General features: G+C 37.4%; 2 protein-coding genes across 2 annotated transcripts; one reads left to right on the forward strand and one right to left on the reverse strand.

Moving 5' to 3' along the window:
- Window positions 1-5,950: 5,950 nt before the first annotated feature.
- LOC136065671 (putative RING-H2 finger protein ATL21A) lies at window positions 5,951-6,454 on the reverse strand. The gene has a single exon (XM_065769195.1). The coding sequence runs from the start codon at window positions 6,452-6,454 to the stop codon at window positions 5,951-5,953; it is 504 nt and encodes a 167-aa protein (XP_065625267.1).
- Window positions 6,455-9,894: 3,440 nt separating this feature from the next.
- Window positions 9,895-17,354, forward strand: LOC136065674 (probable serine/threonine-protein kinase PBL20). Its single transcript, XM_065769198.1, has 6 exons — window positions 9,895-10,104; window positions 10,215-10,347; window positions 10,639-10,757; window positions 11,260-11,362; window positions 16,459-16,712; window positions 17,292-17,354. The coding sequence occupies exons 1-6, from the start codon at window positions 9,895-9,897 to the stop codon at window positions 17,352-17,354; spliced, it is 882 nt and encodes a 293-aa protein (XP_065625270.1).
- The last annotated feature ends 1,536 nt before the right edge of the window (window positions 17,355-18,890 follow it).

The raw sequence follows: 18,890 nt of genomic DNA on the forward strand, positions 1-18,890 counted from the left end.
GAGTCCATTGGGATTGTTGAAGAATCAGAAGGTGAAGAAGAAGAAGACGCATCCACCCTTAAAAAGAATTACGCAATACTTCTTGAGAAATCAGGAGAGTATACAAAGGTAGCAAAGGCAGCCGTGAAGAAAATGAAGAGAGTTGAGGAAGATTTCAAAAGCCTGTTGGTTAGATATAAGGAGGCAAAGTGTAAGATTCAAGCACTTAATGGTGAGCTATCAGAAGCGTACATGAAGGTGAGGTTTCTCGAGCAAGAGGTAGTGCAAGCTCATGCCAAGGTAGATAGAGTCTCCTCCAAGAAGCTAGGTGATGTTATTTCATCTCAAAGATATGGCTCGGACAAGTCCGGGTTGGGATATACCGGAGGGAGCAGCTCATCAGCCAAAGTCACAAAGGAAGTAAAGTTTGTGAAAAACAAAGAGACGACTGTTGATAAGTCTACTCCAGAGATAGTTGAGGCTGAAAAGAAAATGAATGTGGCTAATCAACGGATGTTTAACAAGTCTCGAAACCAATCTGAAGTCAGATTTGGAGCTAGAGGAAGATCTCTCCCAAGACAGAAGTAGGGTCCTAGAACAAACTATATTTGTCACTATTGCGGATTGCAAGGACACACTAGACCAAACTGTCAAAAGCTAAGTGCAGACAACAATGCGAGTGTACCTCGGTCCCGAGGAAGAAGAAATGACTTGAGGGCCTGGGGTGGTGAGCAATCAAGAAGTCAAAACCGGGATTCCGGAATGACGGACGTGATGAAAATGATTGGCGCGTTCACCACTTGCTTGGAGAGCTTCAACAGAAGGTTTGAAAGTCCTAACTCTCGTACCCGATCCATCAAGGATATTACCCCAAACGCACGTGACGTGTGGGTGACAAAGGGTACTCATGCATAAGCATTATAACATGTTCATGCATCAATTCTTCCTATGCTTTGTGGATATGATTGATTATTTGCGTTGTGTTTTGAGTATATGTTTATTTTGTGGTTTGTTTGTGTTCAAAATATTTTCTCATTTTCTTGTTTTTGATCATTCTTTTACTGTTTTTGTGTCAAAAATCTAAAAACACATAAAAATTTGAAAATCCAAAAGGTTTGATCACTTTATTGAGCTTTGTCTCAAAGCTAGTTTAGCCTTGTACTTTTGTACTAATGGCTTTGTGCATTTAACGAGCTTAGCTTGTCTCTCATGCACTCATATCATTGTGGAAGAAATTTTGAAATCTATGTGATTATTGTAAATAGATTTTCAACCTTGTCATGAACGATTAGTGAATGGTTTTGTTGATCTTGAGACATGCATAGACTCATGCTTATATATCTTCCCACTTTTTATTTTTATGCTTTTAAAGAGCTCTCTAAATGTAAATCTCAAAATGAAAAGAGATATAGAGCTGCAAAAGCCTGTCGTACATACTAGTATTTGACTAGGAAAAAGGGAAAGCGACCATAATAAAATGTATGATGCTCAAAACGCCAAAGGCTTACTCATAAATTGAAATATCAAAAATTTCAAGCATCTATCTCTCAATGAGAGTTTCTTTACTCAAAAATGGAAAATGATATGTTGAATCTGGAGTCAAATGAAAAGCTTCAAAGAGTTGTTATCAAGTTCTTGTGGGAAGTCATATATGCATGCTTCTATAATTGAGATAGGTCACATGATCTAGTGCTAGTTGTGTATGCCTTGATTGAATTGATCATTGAAGCTTCACATTGGACTAAGGACCATCTCATTTTTTATTTCCACACACAACACACAAGTCTATGTTCAACGAATGCCATATTCATTTGTGTGATTGTACTTGATTAAATGTGTTTTCACATGCTCAATCTTTGTTGATCAAACACAAAAGATTTTTGAGTGTTTTGCTTTGTTTTTGGAAAGTACTTTGCTTTTACAAAATTGTGAAATTTTTTCAAAAACAGTGTTGCCCTGTTTTGGCGACTAAGTCGCAGGTCATCACAGTCCCAAGCTCTAGTCGCGAGCTCAATCAGAGATTTTCACAACTTACTGGCGAGTCAGTACTCTAGTCGCGAAAAAGACTTAGAAAATTTTTAAAAATTTTGAGTTTTGCTCTATTCGTGGCTCATTTTAGTGGCTTGTTCGTGGGTGGAAGGTCCAATCGCGAGGGTTACTCAGAGATTTTCGCGGCTCAGCTCGCGACTCCTTCGCAACTACCAGTCGCGAAAAACACTTAGATGATTTTTCTAGAATCTTACCTTCACAGTGTTTAGCGGCTTGATCTGGCGACTTACTGGCGACTTGGTTAAGTCGCAAAAAACGCGTGTTTTGAGATTTTGAAGACAGTTTTTAAAATTGATTTTCAGTTTTCCCTCGATTTTCAGTGACTGTTCATTATCCTCTTCAATCTCTCTTTCAAACAGTTCGTTTCTAACTGAAAAATCTCTCATCTCTGCATCATTTCTGCATAAATCTCCAAGTCTAAGGTATGAGTTTTCTTTCCCTCATTTCATTCTTACTATGTTTTCCATTACCTTCCTATGTTGAACCTTGCACATGTGCTATGCGATTTTTTTATGGGTTTGCATTAATTGGTGATTATGTCTGTTTGAGGTTATCTTCCTTTGTTGCTGTGTTTATTTTATAACTTGGTTGTACTTCAGCATGTGTGTTTCTAGTCTGAGCATTGTTCATTTGATAGAGTTCCTCATTCTCTGTAAACATATGGGTTTGAGATCTATGTGGTACTCTCTGTATGTGGCTGTGAGTCTTTTGTCTATGGTTTTGTGGTTTTCATAGTTCTTGTGCTTAAGTGTGGAGTGTGGTTCATTTTAACCATCTGGTATCTTGTTGTTGATTTGATTCTTGTGTTTGTAATTAAAGTGAAATTTTTCTCAGATTCTTAACTGAATCTAATCAAGCTATTGTTGATTCCCTGTGGTATTGCATTTGGTACTTTTCTATGTGTTTGCTATCTTACAGATGTCTCGACAATCCTCGAAAGGAAAAGAGATGATAACAGAAGAAGAAACTGTGCCTGTTGCAAAAAGAACACGGTCCTCCGCACAGCCATCCACTGAACTCAATAATGAATTATTCAGGTCTCCTCAGCACCAAGATGCCTACTTCAACATCTTTGATCGGGGAACTCCTATAGTGGAACGGGATGTCAGATTTGACACCTTGGACACAACTTTTGTCCCTCGGATCTTCGAGACCAAAGATTGGGTAGCGCTATTTGGAAATTTTGTTGATCCGATGATTGAACTTGTGAAGGAATGTCTTGCCAACACAGTTGATCTTGAGACTGAACTACATTGTCTGGTAAGAGGAACGGAGTTCATCATTAATCCAGACACCATAGCTGAACTTCTCAAAATCACACGTCCTGCGGATGCTGACCTTACGCTATATAATGATCGTACTCTAGAGATTCAGGACATTCTTCAAATTCTTGGTCCTAACCATGACATTTCCAGCACAGGGACATTAATTAGTACTTCAAAGTTTTCACCTGAGTTGACTACATTGAAGCTAATTATGTTTTCAAATCTCTACCTGTTGACCAATACGGTGTATATAAATCTTGGAAGGGCTCAATTTCTTTGTGATCTCATCACTGGCACCACCATTGACATCTGTGCCCATATTTATCACATCATAAGAAAGACAGCAACCAAAACAATAGCACGAGGGTGCCTTCCATTTTGTAGTCTTATTATGAACTTCGTTTTATGTGAAGGTGTTACTCCTCCCTTGGTTAGGAATGTGATTGCTCGTCCTCGACCAATCTCCATGTTCACTCTACAGGCCAGCAAGAGCCACTCATCCAAAGCTCCAAAGAGTGCTCATCCATTTTCTACTACTTCCTCTACTTCTGAGCAACCGGGCACTACTCAACCACAGTCTGCCCCTCAGCATGACAAGGTGCAAATGCTCTTTGATAATCTCCACAATCGTCTTACGGAAATGGAAAAGACCCTCAGAGATGGGCAGAAAGAGCAGTCGGAGAGATTGGTTGCCATGTAGGACCAGATTGATGTGGTAGCAGCTCAAGTTGATGGTATCTTCACAAAACTGAAACAGTGACCCTTTGGCCATTCCGGTCAAAAAGGGGGAGAATCTTTGGGGGGCTGCTCTTGAGGGGGAGATTTCTTCATCATTTTTTTTGTTTTTTTGTATATAAAACCTTGATAACTTAAAATACTGTGGTGGTAATTGTTTCCTTTAGCACTTATATAGTATGATGTTATTCAGCTTTAAGCATTGTTTGTTTATATTTTGTACCCATTGATGCTTTTGTAAGCTTTGAGGGTTGATTACTTGTTCTTATGTACTGATTGTAGGCTTGTATGGTTTGTGTCATGTATTTGCAAAAACTTTGCATATGCAGCCTTTGTGCTTTGTGTTTTGGTACTTGTTAATGATTTGCATTACCTTAAGTACAACACTCTTGTGCCCTTGTAGGATTGTTCCTAGATGCATATATGTTTGTATGCATTGGTTGAGTGTTGGACTTGCAAATGACACTCTTCAATTGAGTTTATCATTTTTGCATGTCCGGATGTTCATTCCTTGTGTGAATGAACATAGTAATCACTTTTTGCTTAGTGACTACTGGTATTGATCTTGCCATGAATTACTACTTTTGTGCTTGTGTTCATTTTTGCTTGATCATGCTTATTTTGCTCCATATGCATATTAAGTTTTCTGCATACAATGATATTGCTATGTTATTATGTTTCAGGAGTTACTTATTCATATGTTCAAGAGCTTTACAGAATCTAGAGTTAGGTGTGAGTGAGTTTTTCAACTGTTCCCAGCTCACGTTTAAGTCTAGAGTCTGTTGTAGGGTTTTGTCACGGAATAGCCAAAGGGGGAGATTGTAAGGTTGAATTTAATCAACCATTTAATTGGCTTTATTCCGTGATCAATTTGCTTGTAATTTAGCACTTAGCAACCCTGTATTTAGGTGAAAAAATTGTAAGGGTAGTGTGTGAGAAGATGTGAAGAAAAGCTCAAGAGTGTGCAAGAAAAACAGAGTCTCGCGGCTAGGACTCGCGGGTGGTTCGCGACTGGTAAGCCACGAAAGGCAGGCACATGAGAGGCACACTGGGAAGCTGAAGGGTCACGCTAGCTGTCACGCTACAGGACAAAAGTTCCAGTCTGGCCAGGCCATTACGTCGCGACTTGATTTCGCGACTTGGCCAAGCCGCGAGATCAAGTCGCCAACTTGCCCTGTTTGGCAAAAACTGACGTTTTGCATTCCCTTCTTACCCTACTATATATACACCCTTATACCCATCATATTGAGAGAGCTTCCAGAGAGAATTTTGTGAGAGAAAACCCTAGAGAAATACAAGATTGATTTATCCCAAATCTTCATCTAAAGAGACTCTACAAATTCCTCTACTCTCTTCCTCTCCATTGTCATACCCTTGAGAGGTCATTTACCAAACCCTTATCTCACCACACCCACGTCTGTGAGAAGGTCCTTTTGGTGCTTTGAGAAGCAGTTTGGAAAGGAACCAATATACATTGGTTGATGCTATGGTCAAGTAGCGGAATCCGGGAAGTTAAAGAAGAAATAGGTTCGGCGTAACCTCGTTGGAGCAAGAAGCTTAGAGGGCTTAGGTACTTGGGTAGATTAAGCTTGGAGGGTCTTCTGCTGTTCATGTATCCCAACTATATTCTTTAGTGGATTATTTGACCGCTTGGAGGGCGGCGGAGAGGTTTTACGCCGAGGACTTCGGTTTCCTCTTCGATAACACATCGTGTGTTGTCTGTGTGTTTGCATCTCTCTTTCCTTTATCTTTGCCTTATATTTACTGTTGTAGATGTGTTTATATTTGGCATAGATTGCTTTATCAATTCCATTAAGCTTGTTATCATATTCCGCACATTAATTGTTTGATATAAAACTTGTATTGGTATTTTTGTTTCTGGGGGTCTAAACGTTCAAGGGTATTTCATACCCATATTAAACTTACAACATCTTTGTACATGATAATATGGGCAAGTCATTGATGTCTTTATCCGAACGAATAGCATAAACTAGGTGGCGACTGCTACTAAAACAAGGGATCAGATAATCAGTATGTGTATCTGGCGTACAATTGAAAAGGGAATAGTTAGAAAGATCATTTGTGAATTGGAAAGGAGGGGAAGATAAATGGAGTCCCGGAATTTTCCATGGAAAGCAATTATCTGAGACAGTTACGTTAATAAACTGAGATTCGTAATCAATGGAATTGACAAAGGCTTTTACTGAAGATGTAAGCTCGAGCACCGTATCATTATTATGAGAGTAGTAGAGATCAAAGCCAGGATAGCCACACTGCTGGTCTGGCTGCCTGTCTTTGAGTCGAAAAGGAAATCGGATGCGTGGACCGTTTCCACACTGTAATTCGGGACAACCATTGTGGCCTTCTCCAATGAAAAGCACAAACAACAGTAAGGTTGGGATAACAATTCTAGGGGACATGTCCATATCTGTGAACTGGAAAGGCTTCTCACACTAGACTATATGGATTATTATGGAATCCTCACCTATTCCTGAGCAACCAAGTATTATTTGGGTGGGTGAAAATTTTATAGACTTGGGTCAACCGTTGTTTCGGGTGGACCTCATATGTCCAATTGTTTTTTCTTTTTCTTCAATAAGGGATGTTATCCTCGAAAAATAATAATAATAATAATAATAATAATAATAAAATAATATATCCTCTCAGTCAGTACAAATTGTTTCGTACCTCTAAGTTTGGGCGGTGTGCTTTGAGAGGACACTATACCACATGACCTGATCATTCAAAGTTTCAAATTAAACTCTTCTTTTTTCTTAATTAAAAAAATTTTAAAACCTGAAGTTTCAATCCGCAACTAGTAAAAGATAATAGTGCACACATTCCGTGAGGCCAACCAGTGTGCGGACATCCTGGCAAGATTTGGGAGAAGCTCCATTTCTAATTTTGTTGTTTTTTTGAATCCACCACCTGTGCTGGTTGATATTCTCCTTGCTGATAAGGAGGCTTTCTTTTGTAATAAACTTGTCCCTGCTTAGTTGTTTTTTAATATAATCTTGTTTACCAAAAAAAAAAAAAAGATAATAGTGCTATCTCAAGTGAGTCTTTTAGCTGGATATTGTTGAATTTGGGATATTTTTGCGTTACAAGTACTGTTTGAACTTATTTAAGGGAATGAGGAGAGAGAGTGAATTTCGGCAACACCGTTGCTGAAATTCCAACAAAAGTATGAGAGAGAAAGTGAAAAAGGAGGAGAGAGAAAATTTGGAATTTCGGCAATGGTATTACCAAAATTCTTGTTGCCCAAATAGCTGACCGTGTGTGTGTGTGTGTGTGTGTGTGTGTGTGTGTGTGTGTGTGTGTGTGAAGTGCTCAAAGTGTGTGTGCCCAAAAAAAATTTCCCTATTGTGGCAATGGCATTGCCGAAATAGGGAAAAAAAATTTTCCCTATTGTGGCAATCCCATTGCCGAAAATGGGTGGGGAAAAAAAAAAAAGAGGTGGTTGTCGAAATCTGAGGAAGAATTAAAAAATATATATATAATGTGTTACATATACAATATTTTTACAACATTTTCACAATAAATCAATGGTATTGCCACAATAGCCAATTTTTTTTTTTCCCATTTCGACAATGCCATTGCCACAAATCCATTCCACTTTTTTTTTTTTTTTTGGAGAAATGATATGCGCACACAATTTTTACAGCAAATCCTAAATGACAGGTTGTTATTAGTTGTTATTGTCAGATTGAAAAAGTAATCTTAGTGTTAAATTTAAATTTGAACTAATAACAATTAATCACATGTGCCCATAACACATTATATTGTGAAAATGTTGTAAAAATATTGTGTACGTAACACATTATATTTTTTTTAATTCTTCCCCAGATTTTGACAATATAGGTATTAAAAAATCCAATAACCTTTGCATATTACAACATCACATTTTCAGAACATTTCTCCGCAATAGTCTCCAGATGGTTAAAGCTAAAAAAATATATATATAGATTAATATATTTATAACTAATATTATGATGGTGACAACTTTATTTATTTTCGAATTGAATGATCATTTCTTATTTTACAAATGCATCTTACAAAATTTGCATAAGAAAATCGGCTTGGATGATCCCATGTCAAAAACGTAATCATATTTGGATCGCATGTTTGCCTTTTGCTTCCTTTCTTTTAACAACATATCTTGATATTTGCCAATGAAGTTTGTCAAGAATTACTTTTTGAAGAAAACAATTGGTACATCATCTAGATATCTAATTCCAAAGAGAAGTTACACGAACATTAGTCACAACTTTTTCCCTTGGAAACTAAATTACACTTGCCACCTGATTGCTAGGAAAATGCTAACGGGAAACACCACACAAGTCCACAAGGCCACAACTATGCCACAAAAAAACAGTGAAATGATTAAAATTCTTCTATAGCTAAACCTCAACTCAAAGACTACGCGTACCATGCCTATGAAAGAATAACCTTTAATGGGATTGAAATCATGCCGTTCAGCACTAGTAAAGCCGTGTTCCTTTCTGTCAGTTTTATGCGGTATGACCGTGTTGTCTATGGTAGTCGGTCCACATTGAGAAAGCAACAATGCTAGTGACAAAATACCCCCGAAACTCAAAAAATGACCAAAATACTCTCAAAACTTAAAAATGATCAAAATACTTCCAAAACCCAAAAAATGACCAAACCTAAAAATGACCAAAATACTCCCAAAACCTAAAAAATGACCAAAATACCCACGAAATCTAAAAATGACCAAAACACTTCCAAAACCCAAAAAATGACCAAAATACTCCCCAAACTCCAAAAATGACCAAAATACTTCCAAAACCCATAAAATGACCAAAATAACCCCGAAACCCAAGAAATAACCAAAATACTCCCGAAACCTAAAAAATGACCAAAATACTCCCGAAACCTAAAAATGACCAAACCTAAAAATGACCAAAATACTTTCAAAACCCAAAAAATGACCTAACCTAAAAATGACCAAAATACTCCCAAAACCTAAAAAATGACCAAAATACCCACGAAACCTAAAAATGACCAAAATACTTCCAAAACCCAAAAAATGACCAAAATACCCCCCCCCCCTTATTTTATTCTACTTTCTTGCTCGGTTGTGAAGTAGTAATAAAAATATAATAATTCCCTCCAAATAATAATAATAATAATCACATAATTTCCATAACTTTCATTTCATATAGATTCCACTTTTTTGAAGATTACTACGTTTGGTGTCTCACTTTTTAAGTTAGTATTTTATTCTACTTTCTTGCTCGGTTGTGAAGTAGTAATAAAAATATAATAATTCCCTCCAAATAATAAGAATAATAATCACATAATTTCCATAACTTTCATTTCATATAGATTTTGTCAATTTGTCATAGGTGCTCTCAATGATTTCTCTATGCTTTAGTTTGCTCAAGAAAATTCAACGATCCACTTTTTTGAAGATTACTACGTTTGGTGTCTCACTTTTTAAGTTAGTATTTTATTCTACTTTCTTGCTTGGTTGTGAACTAGTAATAAAAATATAATAATTCCCTCCAAATAATAATAATAATCACATAATTTCCATAACTTTCATTTCATATAGATTCCACTTTTTTGAAGAGTACTACGTTTGGTATCTCACTTTTCAAGTTAGTATTTTATTCTACTTTCTTGCTCGGTTGTGAACTAGTAATAAAAATATAATAATTCCCTCCAAATAATAATAATAATAATCACATAATTTCCATAACTTTCATTTAACACAGAACATCACCACAATGAGATTAAATCTTCTATCTTGTTCTTTAGACGTTAAACCTTTATAGTGTGGTTTCTCTACTCTGTTCATATAACAAATATAGAAGGTTTCTCAACACAGAACATCACCACAATGAATCAAAATGCAGAGCTCGTCCATTTCCGTGTTGAAGAACTCACCCAATACACTAATAATTTTGCAAATCAACTTGGTCAGAGTGGGGGCTTTGGAAGCACTTTTTGTGGGATGATTCCAGAGAGCAACCCTCATAATCTGCCTGTGCACTATGTGGCTGTGAAGAGGTCACACTTTAAGAGCACTGAAGAAGTCCTACAATATGAGGTAGCAGAAAAGGAGCTACCTACGTTTTACCATTGGCTTTCATGTTCTTTGTTTTCTTCAAGTTTCACATTTATGTTTTTTTACTTGCTCTGTTTTGCTTTTAATGTCAGGCTGAAAAATTGTATTTGGGAATGCTTCACCATCCAAACGTGGTCTTACTGATTGGATTTTCTGAAAGCCAGCACAATCTGTTTCTTGTTTATGAGCTTTTGGAGGGTGAAACTTTGAAAGCGGCCATTCCTAGTAAATGATCTTTGTTATTTATTGTTTCTATTTCCTATGCACAGAAATTGCTGTATTAGTTATCTGAACGAATCTGTTCAATAATTTGCATATGGACCTTGACGTCTTTATGCTTATGGTGAAGATAATTGTGCATGTAAAACAAAGTAAACTTTGCCCACTGTTTAATTTCCCAACTGTTTTCGTGGCGAGATCAGTTTGTCTTGTGTTGGTACATAGTGTAGAAAATATAGAACTCGGATAAATTATAGTTTTGATTTGGAATGGATTTGACTTAACGAGAATTTACAGGATTGACTTGGCTGGAGACAGTAGAGATATTAAAAGGTCTGGCTTCAGGTTTGGCTTATATGCATCATTTTCCCATCATCCATGGCGACCTTAAGCCTGAAAATGTTGTCTTAACTGCGGTTAGTGAGGAAGTGAACCTTGAAAATGTTATATATCTGTTTGAATAAAATAGGGTAAAATATCATTTTCGTCCCTAAACTATCACAAAAGTTCGTTTTTCGTCCCTAAACTTTCAAAAGTTCGTTTTTCATCCCTGAACTATCACAAAAGTTCGTTTTTCGTTCCTAAACTTTCAAAAATTCTATTTTCGTCCCTAAACTTTTCCAAACGTATTGATTTTCGTTCCTCCGTCTGACGGAGTGCTGACGTGGCTTTGACAGTGCGCTGATGTGAGAGGGACGAAAATCAATACATTTGGAAAAGTTTAGGGACGAAAATAGAACTTTTGATAGTTCAGGGACGAAAAACGAACTTTTGTGATAGTTCAAGGACGAAAAACGAACTTTTGTGATAATTTAGGGACGAAAATGATATTTTACCCAATAAAATATTAATAATATTTTTCTTAAGTTAGGTTTTTATTTTATTTTTTATGCTGAAGTAAATTTTCTATTCATGCAGGAGGGAGTTCCAAAATTAATAGATTTTGGTTGTGCTAATAAGGACAATGGTGCGTGCCGAGGCATGTCTATAGGTTACATGCCTTTTGAATCTCTGAGCTGTGGTAAGTTATCAATCTCCAGTACTTCTTTGCCAGCAAACATATGTTGACTGTTTCAGTTTTTCTAAAACCCAATCCCCTTACAAACGAAGGTTGGCCTGAGTGGTAGGGACTCTAGTCACTTAAGCAAGTGGTCTCTAGTTCGAGCCCTTGTGGATGTAGCAAACTTTCTTGGGAGAAGTCCCCGCCTTTGGCGCCCAACAATATCTCAGAGGATTAGTCCTAGGCGAAGCCTGGGGATACCTTGGGAAACCAAAAAAAAAAAAAAAAAAAACCCAATCCCCTTGTTATTTTGGCTTACATAATGTTTCCTAAGATGTCAATATGTTATTTTTCTGCTTCTTCATTTTTTGCCCTGCAAAAGTTGCAAATAATTTTGTCTTTGTTTGCGTATGCCCTATGGGCCTGCTTGCCCAAGAGTTTTGGTTAGCATTGTTTCGCATTGAGTTATGAGTTGTTGCCATTGTGAAGAGAACCCTCACACATTAAATGGTTACAAGAATAATATTCCAACTTATCCTATTTTAGGCTTTGGAAATGTCTACTTTTATAGCAGCCCAACCCTTCATACCAGATTTCTTCTTCCATGTGTAGTTTAGGTGTTCATTGGCCAAAAGGAAAATTTGTCAGTTATGGCTCTATCTTGAACAAAGGCATTTTGGTACTGCGAAATGATTTCTGCATGATTGGCTTGAGTCAATTAACAAGCACTTTCATGGCTAACTTATAAGCTACATTACGCATGCCAATTGGACGAAAGTCTTAGAGGTTTCTTGGTAACTCCCTTTTGGCTATCAAGACAATGTGAGTGTTGTTTAGCTGTTTCAGAAGGAACCCTGTGTATAAGAGGATAGAGTTGATGAGATTAGAGAGGTACTCGGCATTTCTCATGTTTGTTTGTAAAAGATAGCTGGAGTTCCATCTGGTCTAGGGACATTGAGAGGTGACATTTGTTAAATGACCAACAGTACTTCCACAGTGAATCTTTTTTATGGCAATCCTGTTGTAAATTTGTAAGTCCTGGCAATGAAAGCTTTATCAATTGTTGTTCTAGCTCTTGTATTGTCCATTCCTCTAGAGTGGTGTATATATCACTATCAATGAAGTGAATCAGTAGAAAAGACTAGATTTGGTCCATGTCTTCTATCCGCCCATCTTGTGGATCTCTTAAAGTTTAGATTCTATTGTTACTTCTTCTCATCTGACCTAAATTATGAAAATACTTTGTATTCTGTTTTCCTTTGATAATCTAGTCAGCTCTGCCTTTTTGTGCTCATATTGCTTCTTCTCTGTTTAGTAGTTTTTCTAGCTGTTGCTTAGTTCTGCCTTCCTTTTGACTTCCACCAAGCTTGTCAAAATTTGTATGCAATTTTTGAAGTTTGCATGAAGTTTTTTTGATTTCCTATTAAGGATTGCCAAAGACAATCTTGTTCTAGTGCTTTAATTGCCTTGACAGCCTTTTGAGTGTTGTTACCAGCTTGTAGCCCAGCGAGCCTTGTACTTCGTTTGCCCATTCTCATTTTATGACCTCGCTGTTCTAAAATCTGTTAAGGTCTTGTCACAAAGGGGGTCTTTTGTATGTATTTAATATCAAAAGGTTCATGATCCGAGACAACAATTGGCATGGTCAATGCTGCGGTATGAGGGAAACTTGCTAACACCATTCTGAATTAACGAAGACTGTCTATATGTTCCATTATCCTTGTTCCCCTGCCCCTTGTTAGCCCATGTAAAGTGTCCCCCTCCTGATTTGATAGGAATCATCCCTGTTTGATCCAGTAGATTGTGGAGTTCTCTTGTTTCTTTTAACTCTATAACCTCAATAGAAAGTTTATTTTCCGCTGCTAATATCTAGTTAAAATCTCCCATAACCATTTCCCCTGTATTCTTCTACTGCATTCACTTAATTTCTCCTAAACTTGATTGGCATGGACTGTTTCTTATCCTCCCCCCCAAAAGGCAATTTGATTTTTTGTAGGAATAAGTTTCTTATTGAAAAAATATGGAGTGTTACCTCTTCACTGTTCTAGAAGAGATCAAACTACCACTTTTGCCCTTGCTTGGGATTTCTGGGATTGAATCCATCTTGCACTCCACCATTTATCCGCTTCTCTTGTTGCTCAATGTCCATTAAAAATGTTAGAGATATATATTAGACATATTAGCCCAATATAATAGGCCCAATCCTATTCCTGCTTTTACTAGTATTCTAAGGTTTAGTCGCCTATATATACTCATGTTATGATTCATCATAACACAGATTATTATACTACACTCCTATATAATAAAAATGTAGCCTTTAAGGGATTCTTCCATGGATGTAGGCCAACAAGACTGAACCACGTAATCATCGTATTCACGGTGTTCCTATTTTATGTTTTCCCTTCCGCATTCACTCCAACATACACAACATAGTATCACACATCGCGTTGCTAATAATAATAATATATTTTAACATTGTATCATATCCAAACTTCGATTTTGGCATCAACCAAACATCTCTAGCAAGCAAAGAAGATTCTCACATGCGTAACACAGATCCACAACAATGCCCATGCCTTCTTTCAGATCTAGGTCTACAGCATCACGCAGCTCCCACGGAAACTCTGTTGCTACCTTACTGCTACATCTCTGATCTCTCAAGCAAGTCGAACCACTCACCTTATAGATCTATGCAAATCAAGCCTTCACCTGAAGAAACCAACTCCACAGGCGTGCTCTCAATCTCCCGAAAGGAAAACCCAGAAATCCGGTCACCTGAAGCCCAACCACGCGCCTCCACGCACCGCAGTTGTCTCCGAAAAATCTCCACGCACTGCCTTAGATTCTTGACTTCCAGATGGTCTTCTTGGTACACGCGCCGCCCTGGCGACCTCCTCGTCCACCGATCTACAGAACCTGAGGTTCCGACCATCATCTGAGCTTACACGCGCCTCCATGCGCCTTCCTAGCTTCTAGATTCTCCTCCACGCGCCGGCGACCCAACCCGGACCACCCAGATCTAACCATGAGCACTGACCGTTGACTTTGACTTCTGTTGACTTTGACTTTTTGCATTAACCTTTGACCAAAAGTCAAAATTTCCAAAAGGGACTATCTTGCTCAGTTTTTCGCGTAGATTCCAATTTTGGACTCCGTTTCTCCATTTGAAACTCCGAAATTGGCCAATTGGCACATTCTTCATTGTGGTTTCTTCAAAGGCATTCTTCAAGGCATCTCCAAGTGATCTTCTCATGCTTATCCAACCTCAAACCTTCATCAAGCTTCCACCTTGAGTTTGAGGGAGGGTGTTAGAGATATATATTAAACATATTAGCCCAATGTAATAGGCCCAAGCCCATTCCTACTTATACTAGTAGTCTAGGGTTTAGTCGCCTATATATACTCATATTAGAGTTCATTGTAACACAGGTTATTATACTACACTCTTATATAATAAAGATGTAGCCTTTAAAGGATTCCTCCGTGGATGTAAGCTAACAAGGCTGAACCACGTAACCCTCGTATTTGCGGTGTTCCTATTTGGCATAATCCTTGGTTTGTGCTTGTATCAAAGTTAATTGTTGTTTAGTTAATGCTTATGATACTCATTTCATCTCTTCTTCACAAAAACAAGACCTTGAAAATTATGAAGCATCTAGAGATGATCAACACATGGCTGCCAGTCTTGTATTAAAGTAGTGCAACCAGGTTGCCTAACAAGAGCACTTATGCTAAGATATTAGCCATGGTAGGAAGTGATAGGCCAAAAACGTATTGACCCTTTGTAATAAATTAACCAATTAATTTAGCCAAGTTAATTAATTAAGTTAATTAACATGCAAAGTGCGTAGTAGCACAAACAAATAACCAAATAACTAAATGCAACGGAAATTAAATTTGACATAGGTGATTTGTTTACAAATGGGGAAAACCACCAAGGCAAAACCCCACCAGGTGATTTTAAGGTCACCACTCCCGAGAATCCACCATTATCAAAACAAGCGATTACAAGTAAAGGAATCTCAGTACCTTATACCAACCTATAGTTGAACCCTTATCCCAATACCTAATTGGACTTGTTCCATAGTGACAATCTCTCATTTTCTATAGTTGAACCCTTATCCCAATACCCAATTGGACTTGTTCTGTAGTGACAATCTCTCATTTTCAATGCACGGCTCTCAATACGTGACTAACCAATTACGCGAATCCCAGTACGCGTCTTCAATCACTAACTAGAGAAGGTTGTTGGCTGCAAAGTTCTTCAATTCATCTAGACGATGAAAATCATGAAGTTGCTTGGTCACAAAACCCCACGATGTACAAACACAGCAGCTTCTTCAAGAACTAGGGCAAACTAGGTTTCTTGTCACACTCGTCTTCACTCTTGTGAAATTTGCTCATGTGCAACTTGTGTCACCTTTTTTAGACCTTAAAATAATCGTTACATATGTTTAGGGTTATGAGAAAAGAAAGCCCAAACATACATTCACGGATTGGATAAAAATAGTCTTGAAAAACTGAACTTCATAAACCTCGATAGATAACCATCTATCAAGCTAGCTGTCGAGTCACGGGCTTTACAACTTTATTAAATCTCGATAAATGCTAGCTGTCATGTTTTAATAAACAGCACTTTCTGACTTGGTTCTTGGACAGACTTGTATGACTTTAACACTTGAACTTGAAACCTTATTTCTTAAAATATTAAACACATCTTAGATCTACCAAAATACAAGTAAAGTACGTTTTGTCAATGGATTAGCCAATTACATAAAATAATAAAATATATTCCTAACATGTGAAACACATATGTCCTAACAGGAAGTCTACAAATTATAACACATGATTAATTGATTAGCCTTTTTCTGTTTGTTTGTTATGATAGAGCTTATTGAGTTATTTGTTAAGAATGTGCATCTTAAGATTGCTTTTGATAATTTTAATTTACGGATAGAGTTATTATGTCAAAGCTGTGTGTAATATACTCTAATAGATTATCCTAAGTGCTTATTTTGTATCAACTTGCCATATTTATGCTTTTCCTTGCCCTTTTTTCTTTTCTTTTATGTATTCGATAAATTTTTTAAATGAACTTCTATAATTGGTATTGACAGGGATATCAATGCCATATAATGACATCTATGCCCTTGGAGTGATTACAATACAGTTAATCACAAAGAGGGCTAATGTCATTGGACCAGATTACAAACATGTGAGTACAATAGCGGAGGAGGAGTACAAAGAAAGTGGACATGTACTTCATCAGACTTTGATAACTAGCGGCTGCAATCAGCTTGAAGCAAAGAGAATCACCAAGCTAGCCCTGAGTTTGACGGCAATAGGAAGCCACCATCCAACAGCTGAAGAGGTGCGCAACAAATTATGTTTCTTGAGAGAGAAGAGAGTGACAAAATGGATTAGAAAAACTGTTGAATTCATTAGACGTCGGTGAAACTTTAGTTGTAGATTCATTACAATTTTATTTGTAGATTTTTGAGTTTGACTAGAACTTTTATAATGTTAGGTGTTATGTAATTTTCTTTTAGGAATGAATAAGTGTATTATTACTCAAAAATAATTCCTTTTTCTTCTACAATGTTGTGACTTTGAGGATTGAATACTAGTTACCAAAGTAAATTAAAAGTGAATGGATTAATGGTTCATGACATATACAGCCACCAAGTTCAAAAGTGACATTGCTGTGAAATTCTTAGGTCCTAATAAAAACTTATACACACAGTCCTTATGTTCTCTCTTATATTTACTCTCAGTCTTTTTCACCCATTTGTCCCTCTAATTTCTCTGCTCCTTGCCTGCGTTAGTTGATTCAGGTTTATACATAATCAGTGTTTTTATTCATTTGTTTCTTGCATTTGTTTGGTTATGCTAATTTCATTGTTTCCGACTTGATTTGTTTTGGTTTTTGATTTTCTATGCTCTTGTCTAGTATTGGATTTCTGGGGCTAATGTTGCATGGCTTGTCATGTTAGTGGTCTGTATCAGTATTTGATGTATTTGCTTATATAAATTGTTGTGTTTTGGTTAGTGTTTAAGCAAAACTATATCCTAAAGTGGAAAAAGAAGAAAGCATTCTGTTGAATATTCATTTGGGTATCTAATTGATACTGCAAGCTGAATCTTTGTTTTGACTATAGGCATGTACATTGTGGCTTGGTTATATAGGAAAAGGTTTGACTCTAAACATGTTTGGAATCTTGGACTCCAACCATAAATAGGAAGATAATATGTGCCTTGTTACTTACTAATGTCATATTCTTATTAGTGGTTGGAGCTCAAGGGATTTTTTAAAAAATAACTACAAAACCCAAACAATATTATTAGTTAGGCAACGTTTTAAACATATTGCATTTCTAACAATTCGACTTCAGAGGAGTCGATTTTACTGTTCATATTGCCTATTTTTGCGCCACGTAAGTAAAGAAATCGAGTCCATTATATTCATTTTTCATACATAGAAATCGACCTCAGAGGAGTCGTTTTCAATACAAAGAAAACGACTCCAGTGGAGTCGTTTTCTTTGTATTGAAAACGACTCCACTGGAGTCGTTTCTTTGTCCAAAAAACACCCCGCCTCCGACGAACCCAGAAGACCCATGCGCCAAAAAACCCACAAAAGAACCCAGCGAACCCAGCAACACCGAACCCAGGCGCCGACGAGCGTGTTCTTCTCCTCCACTGATCCGATCCGAGCGTGTTAGACATTTGCTCGTCGGTGTTGCTGGGTTCGTCGGGGTTTGGTGAATCGGTGTTGCTGGGTTCGACGGGGTTTGGTGTTGCTCGTCGGGGTTTGCTGGGTTCGTCGGTCAGAATCGGCGCCTGAGTTCGTTCGTCGGTCACGGTGACTGGGTTTTGCTCCTGCTTCGAAGCCCATTGAACACGACACCTTCAAACCCAAAAATTAACGAAGAACGAAGTTTGGTGTTGCTCGTCGGTCACGGTGACTGGGTGTTGCTCGTCGGGGTTTTGCTAGGTTCTTCTGTCGCTGGGTTCTCAGTGGAGGAGTTGGTGGGTTTTAGGGGAAATCGACTTCAGTGGAGTCGTCTTCAATGCAAAGAAAACGACTCCAGATCAATGCAAAGAAAATGACTCCACTGGAGTCGTTTTCTTTGCATTGAAGACGACTCCACTGAAGTCGATTTCTATGTATAAAAAATTAGTATAATGAAATCTATTTCTTTATCCACGTGGCACAAAAATTAGCAATATGAACAGTAAAATCGACTCCTCTAAAGTCGAATTGTTAGAAATGCAATATGTTTGAAACGTTACCTAACTAATAATATTGTTTGAATTTTATAGTTATTTTATAAAAAAATCCGGAGCTCAATACTCCAAACATGTTTTAGGGTAATGCCAATCAAGTCCACAACTTCTCGAAACTAACCAATTTAGTTCCAATCACAATTTAGTCCCTAAACACACGTTACAGACGTTACTAATTTTTTAACTCTCCCTTATCTCTCTTCTCCTCTCTGACCCAAACCTCTCCTCTTTTCTCACTCTAACCACCAATACATAATCGGCG

This window comes from Quercus suber, unplaced genomic scaffold (genome assembly GCF_002906115.3).
Source record: "Quercus suber isolate HL8 unplaced genomic scaffold, Cork oak 2.0 scaffold_27, whole genome shotgun sequence".
Lineage (NCBI taxonomy): Eukaryota > Viridiplantae > Streptophyta > Magnoliopsida > Fagales > Fagaceae > Quercus > Quercus suber.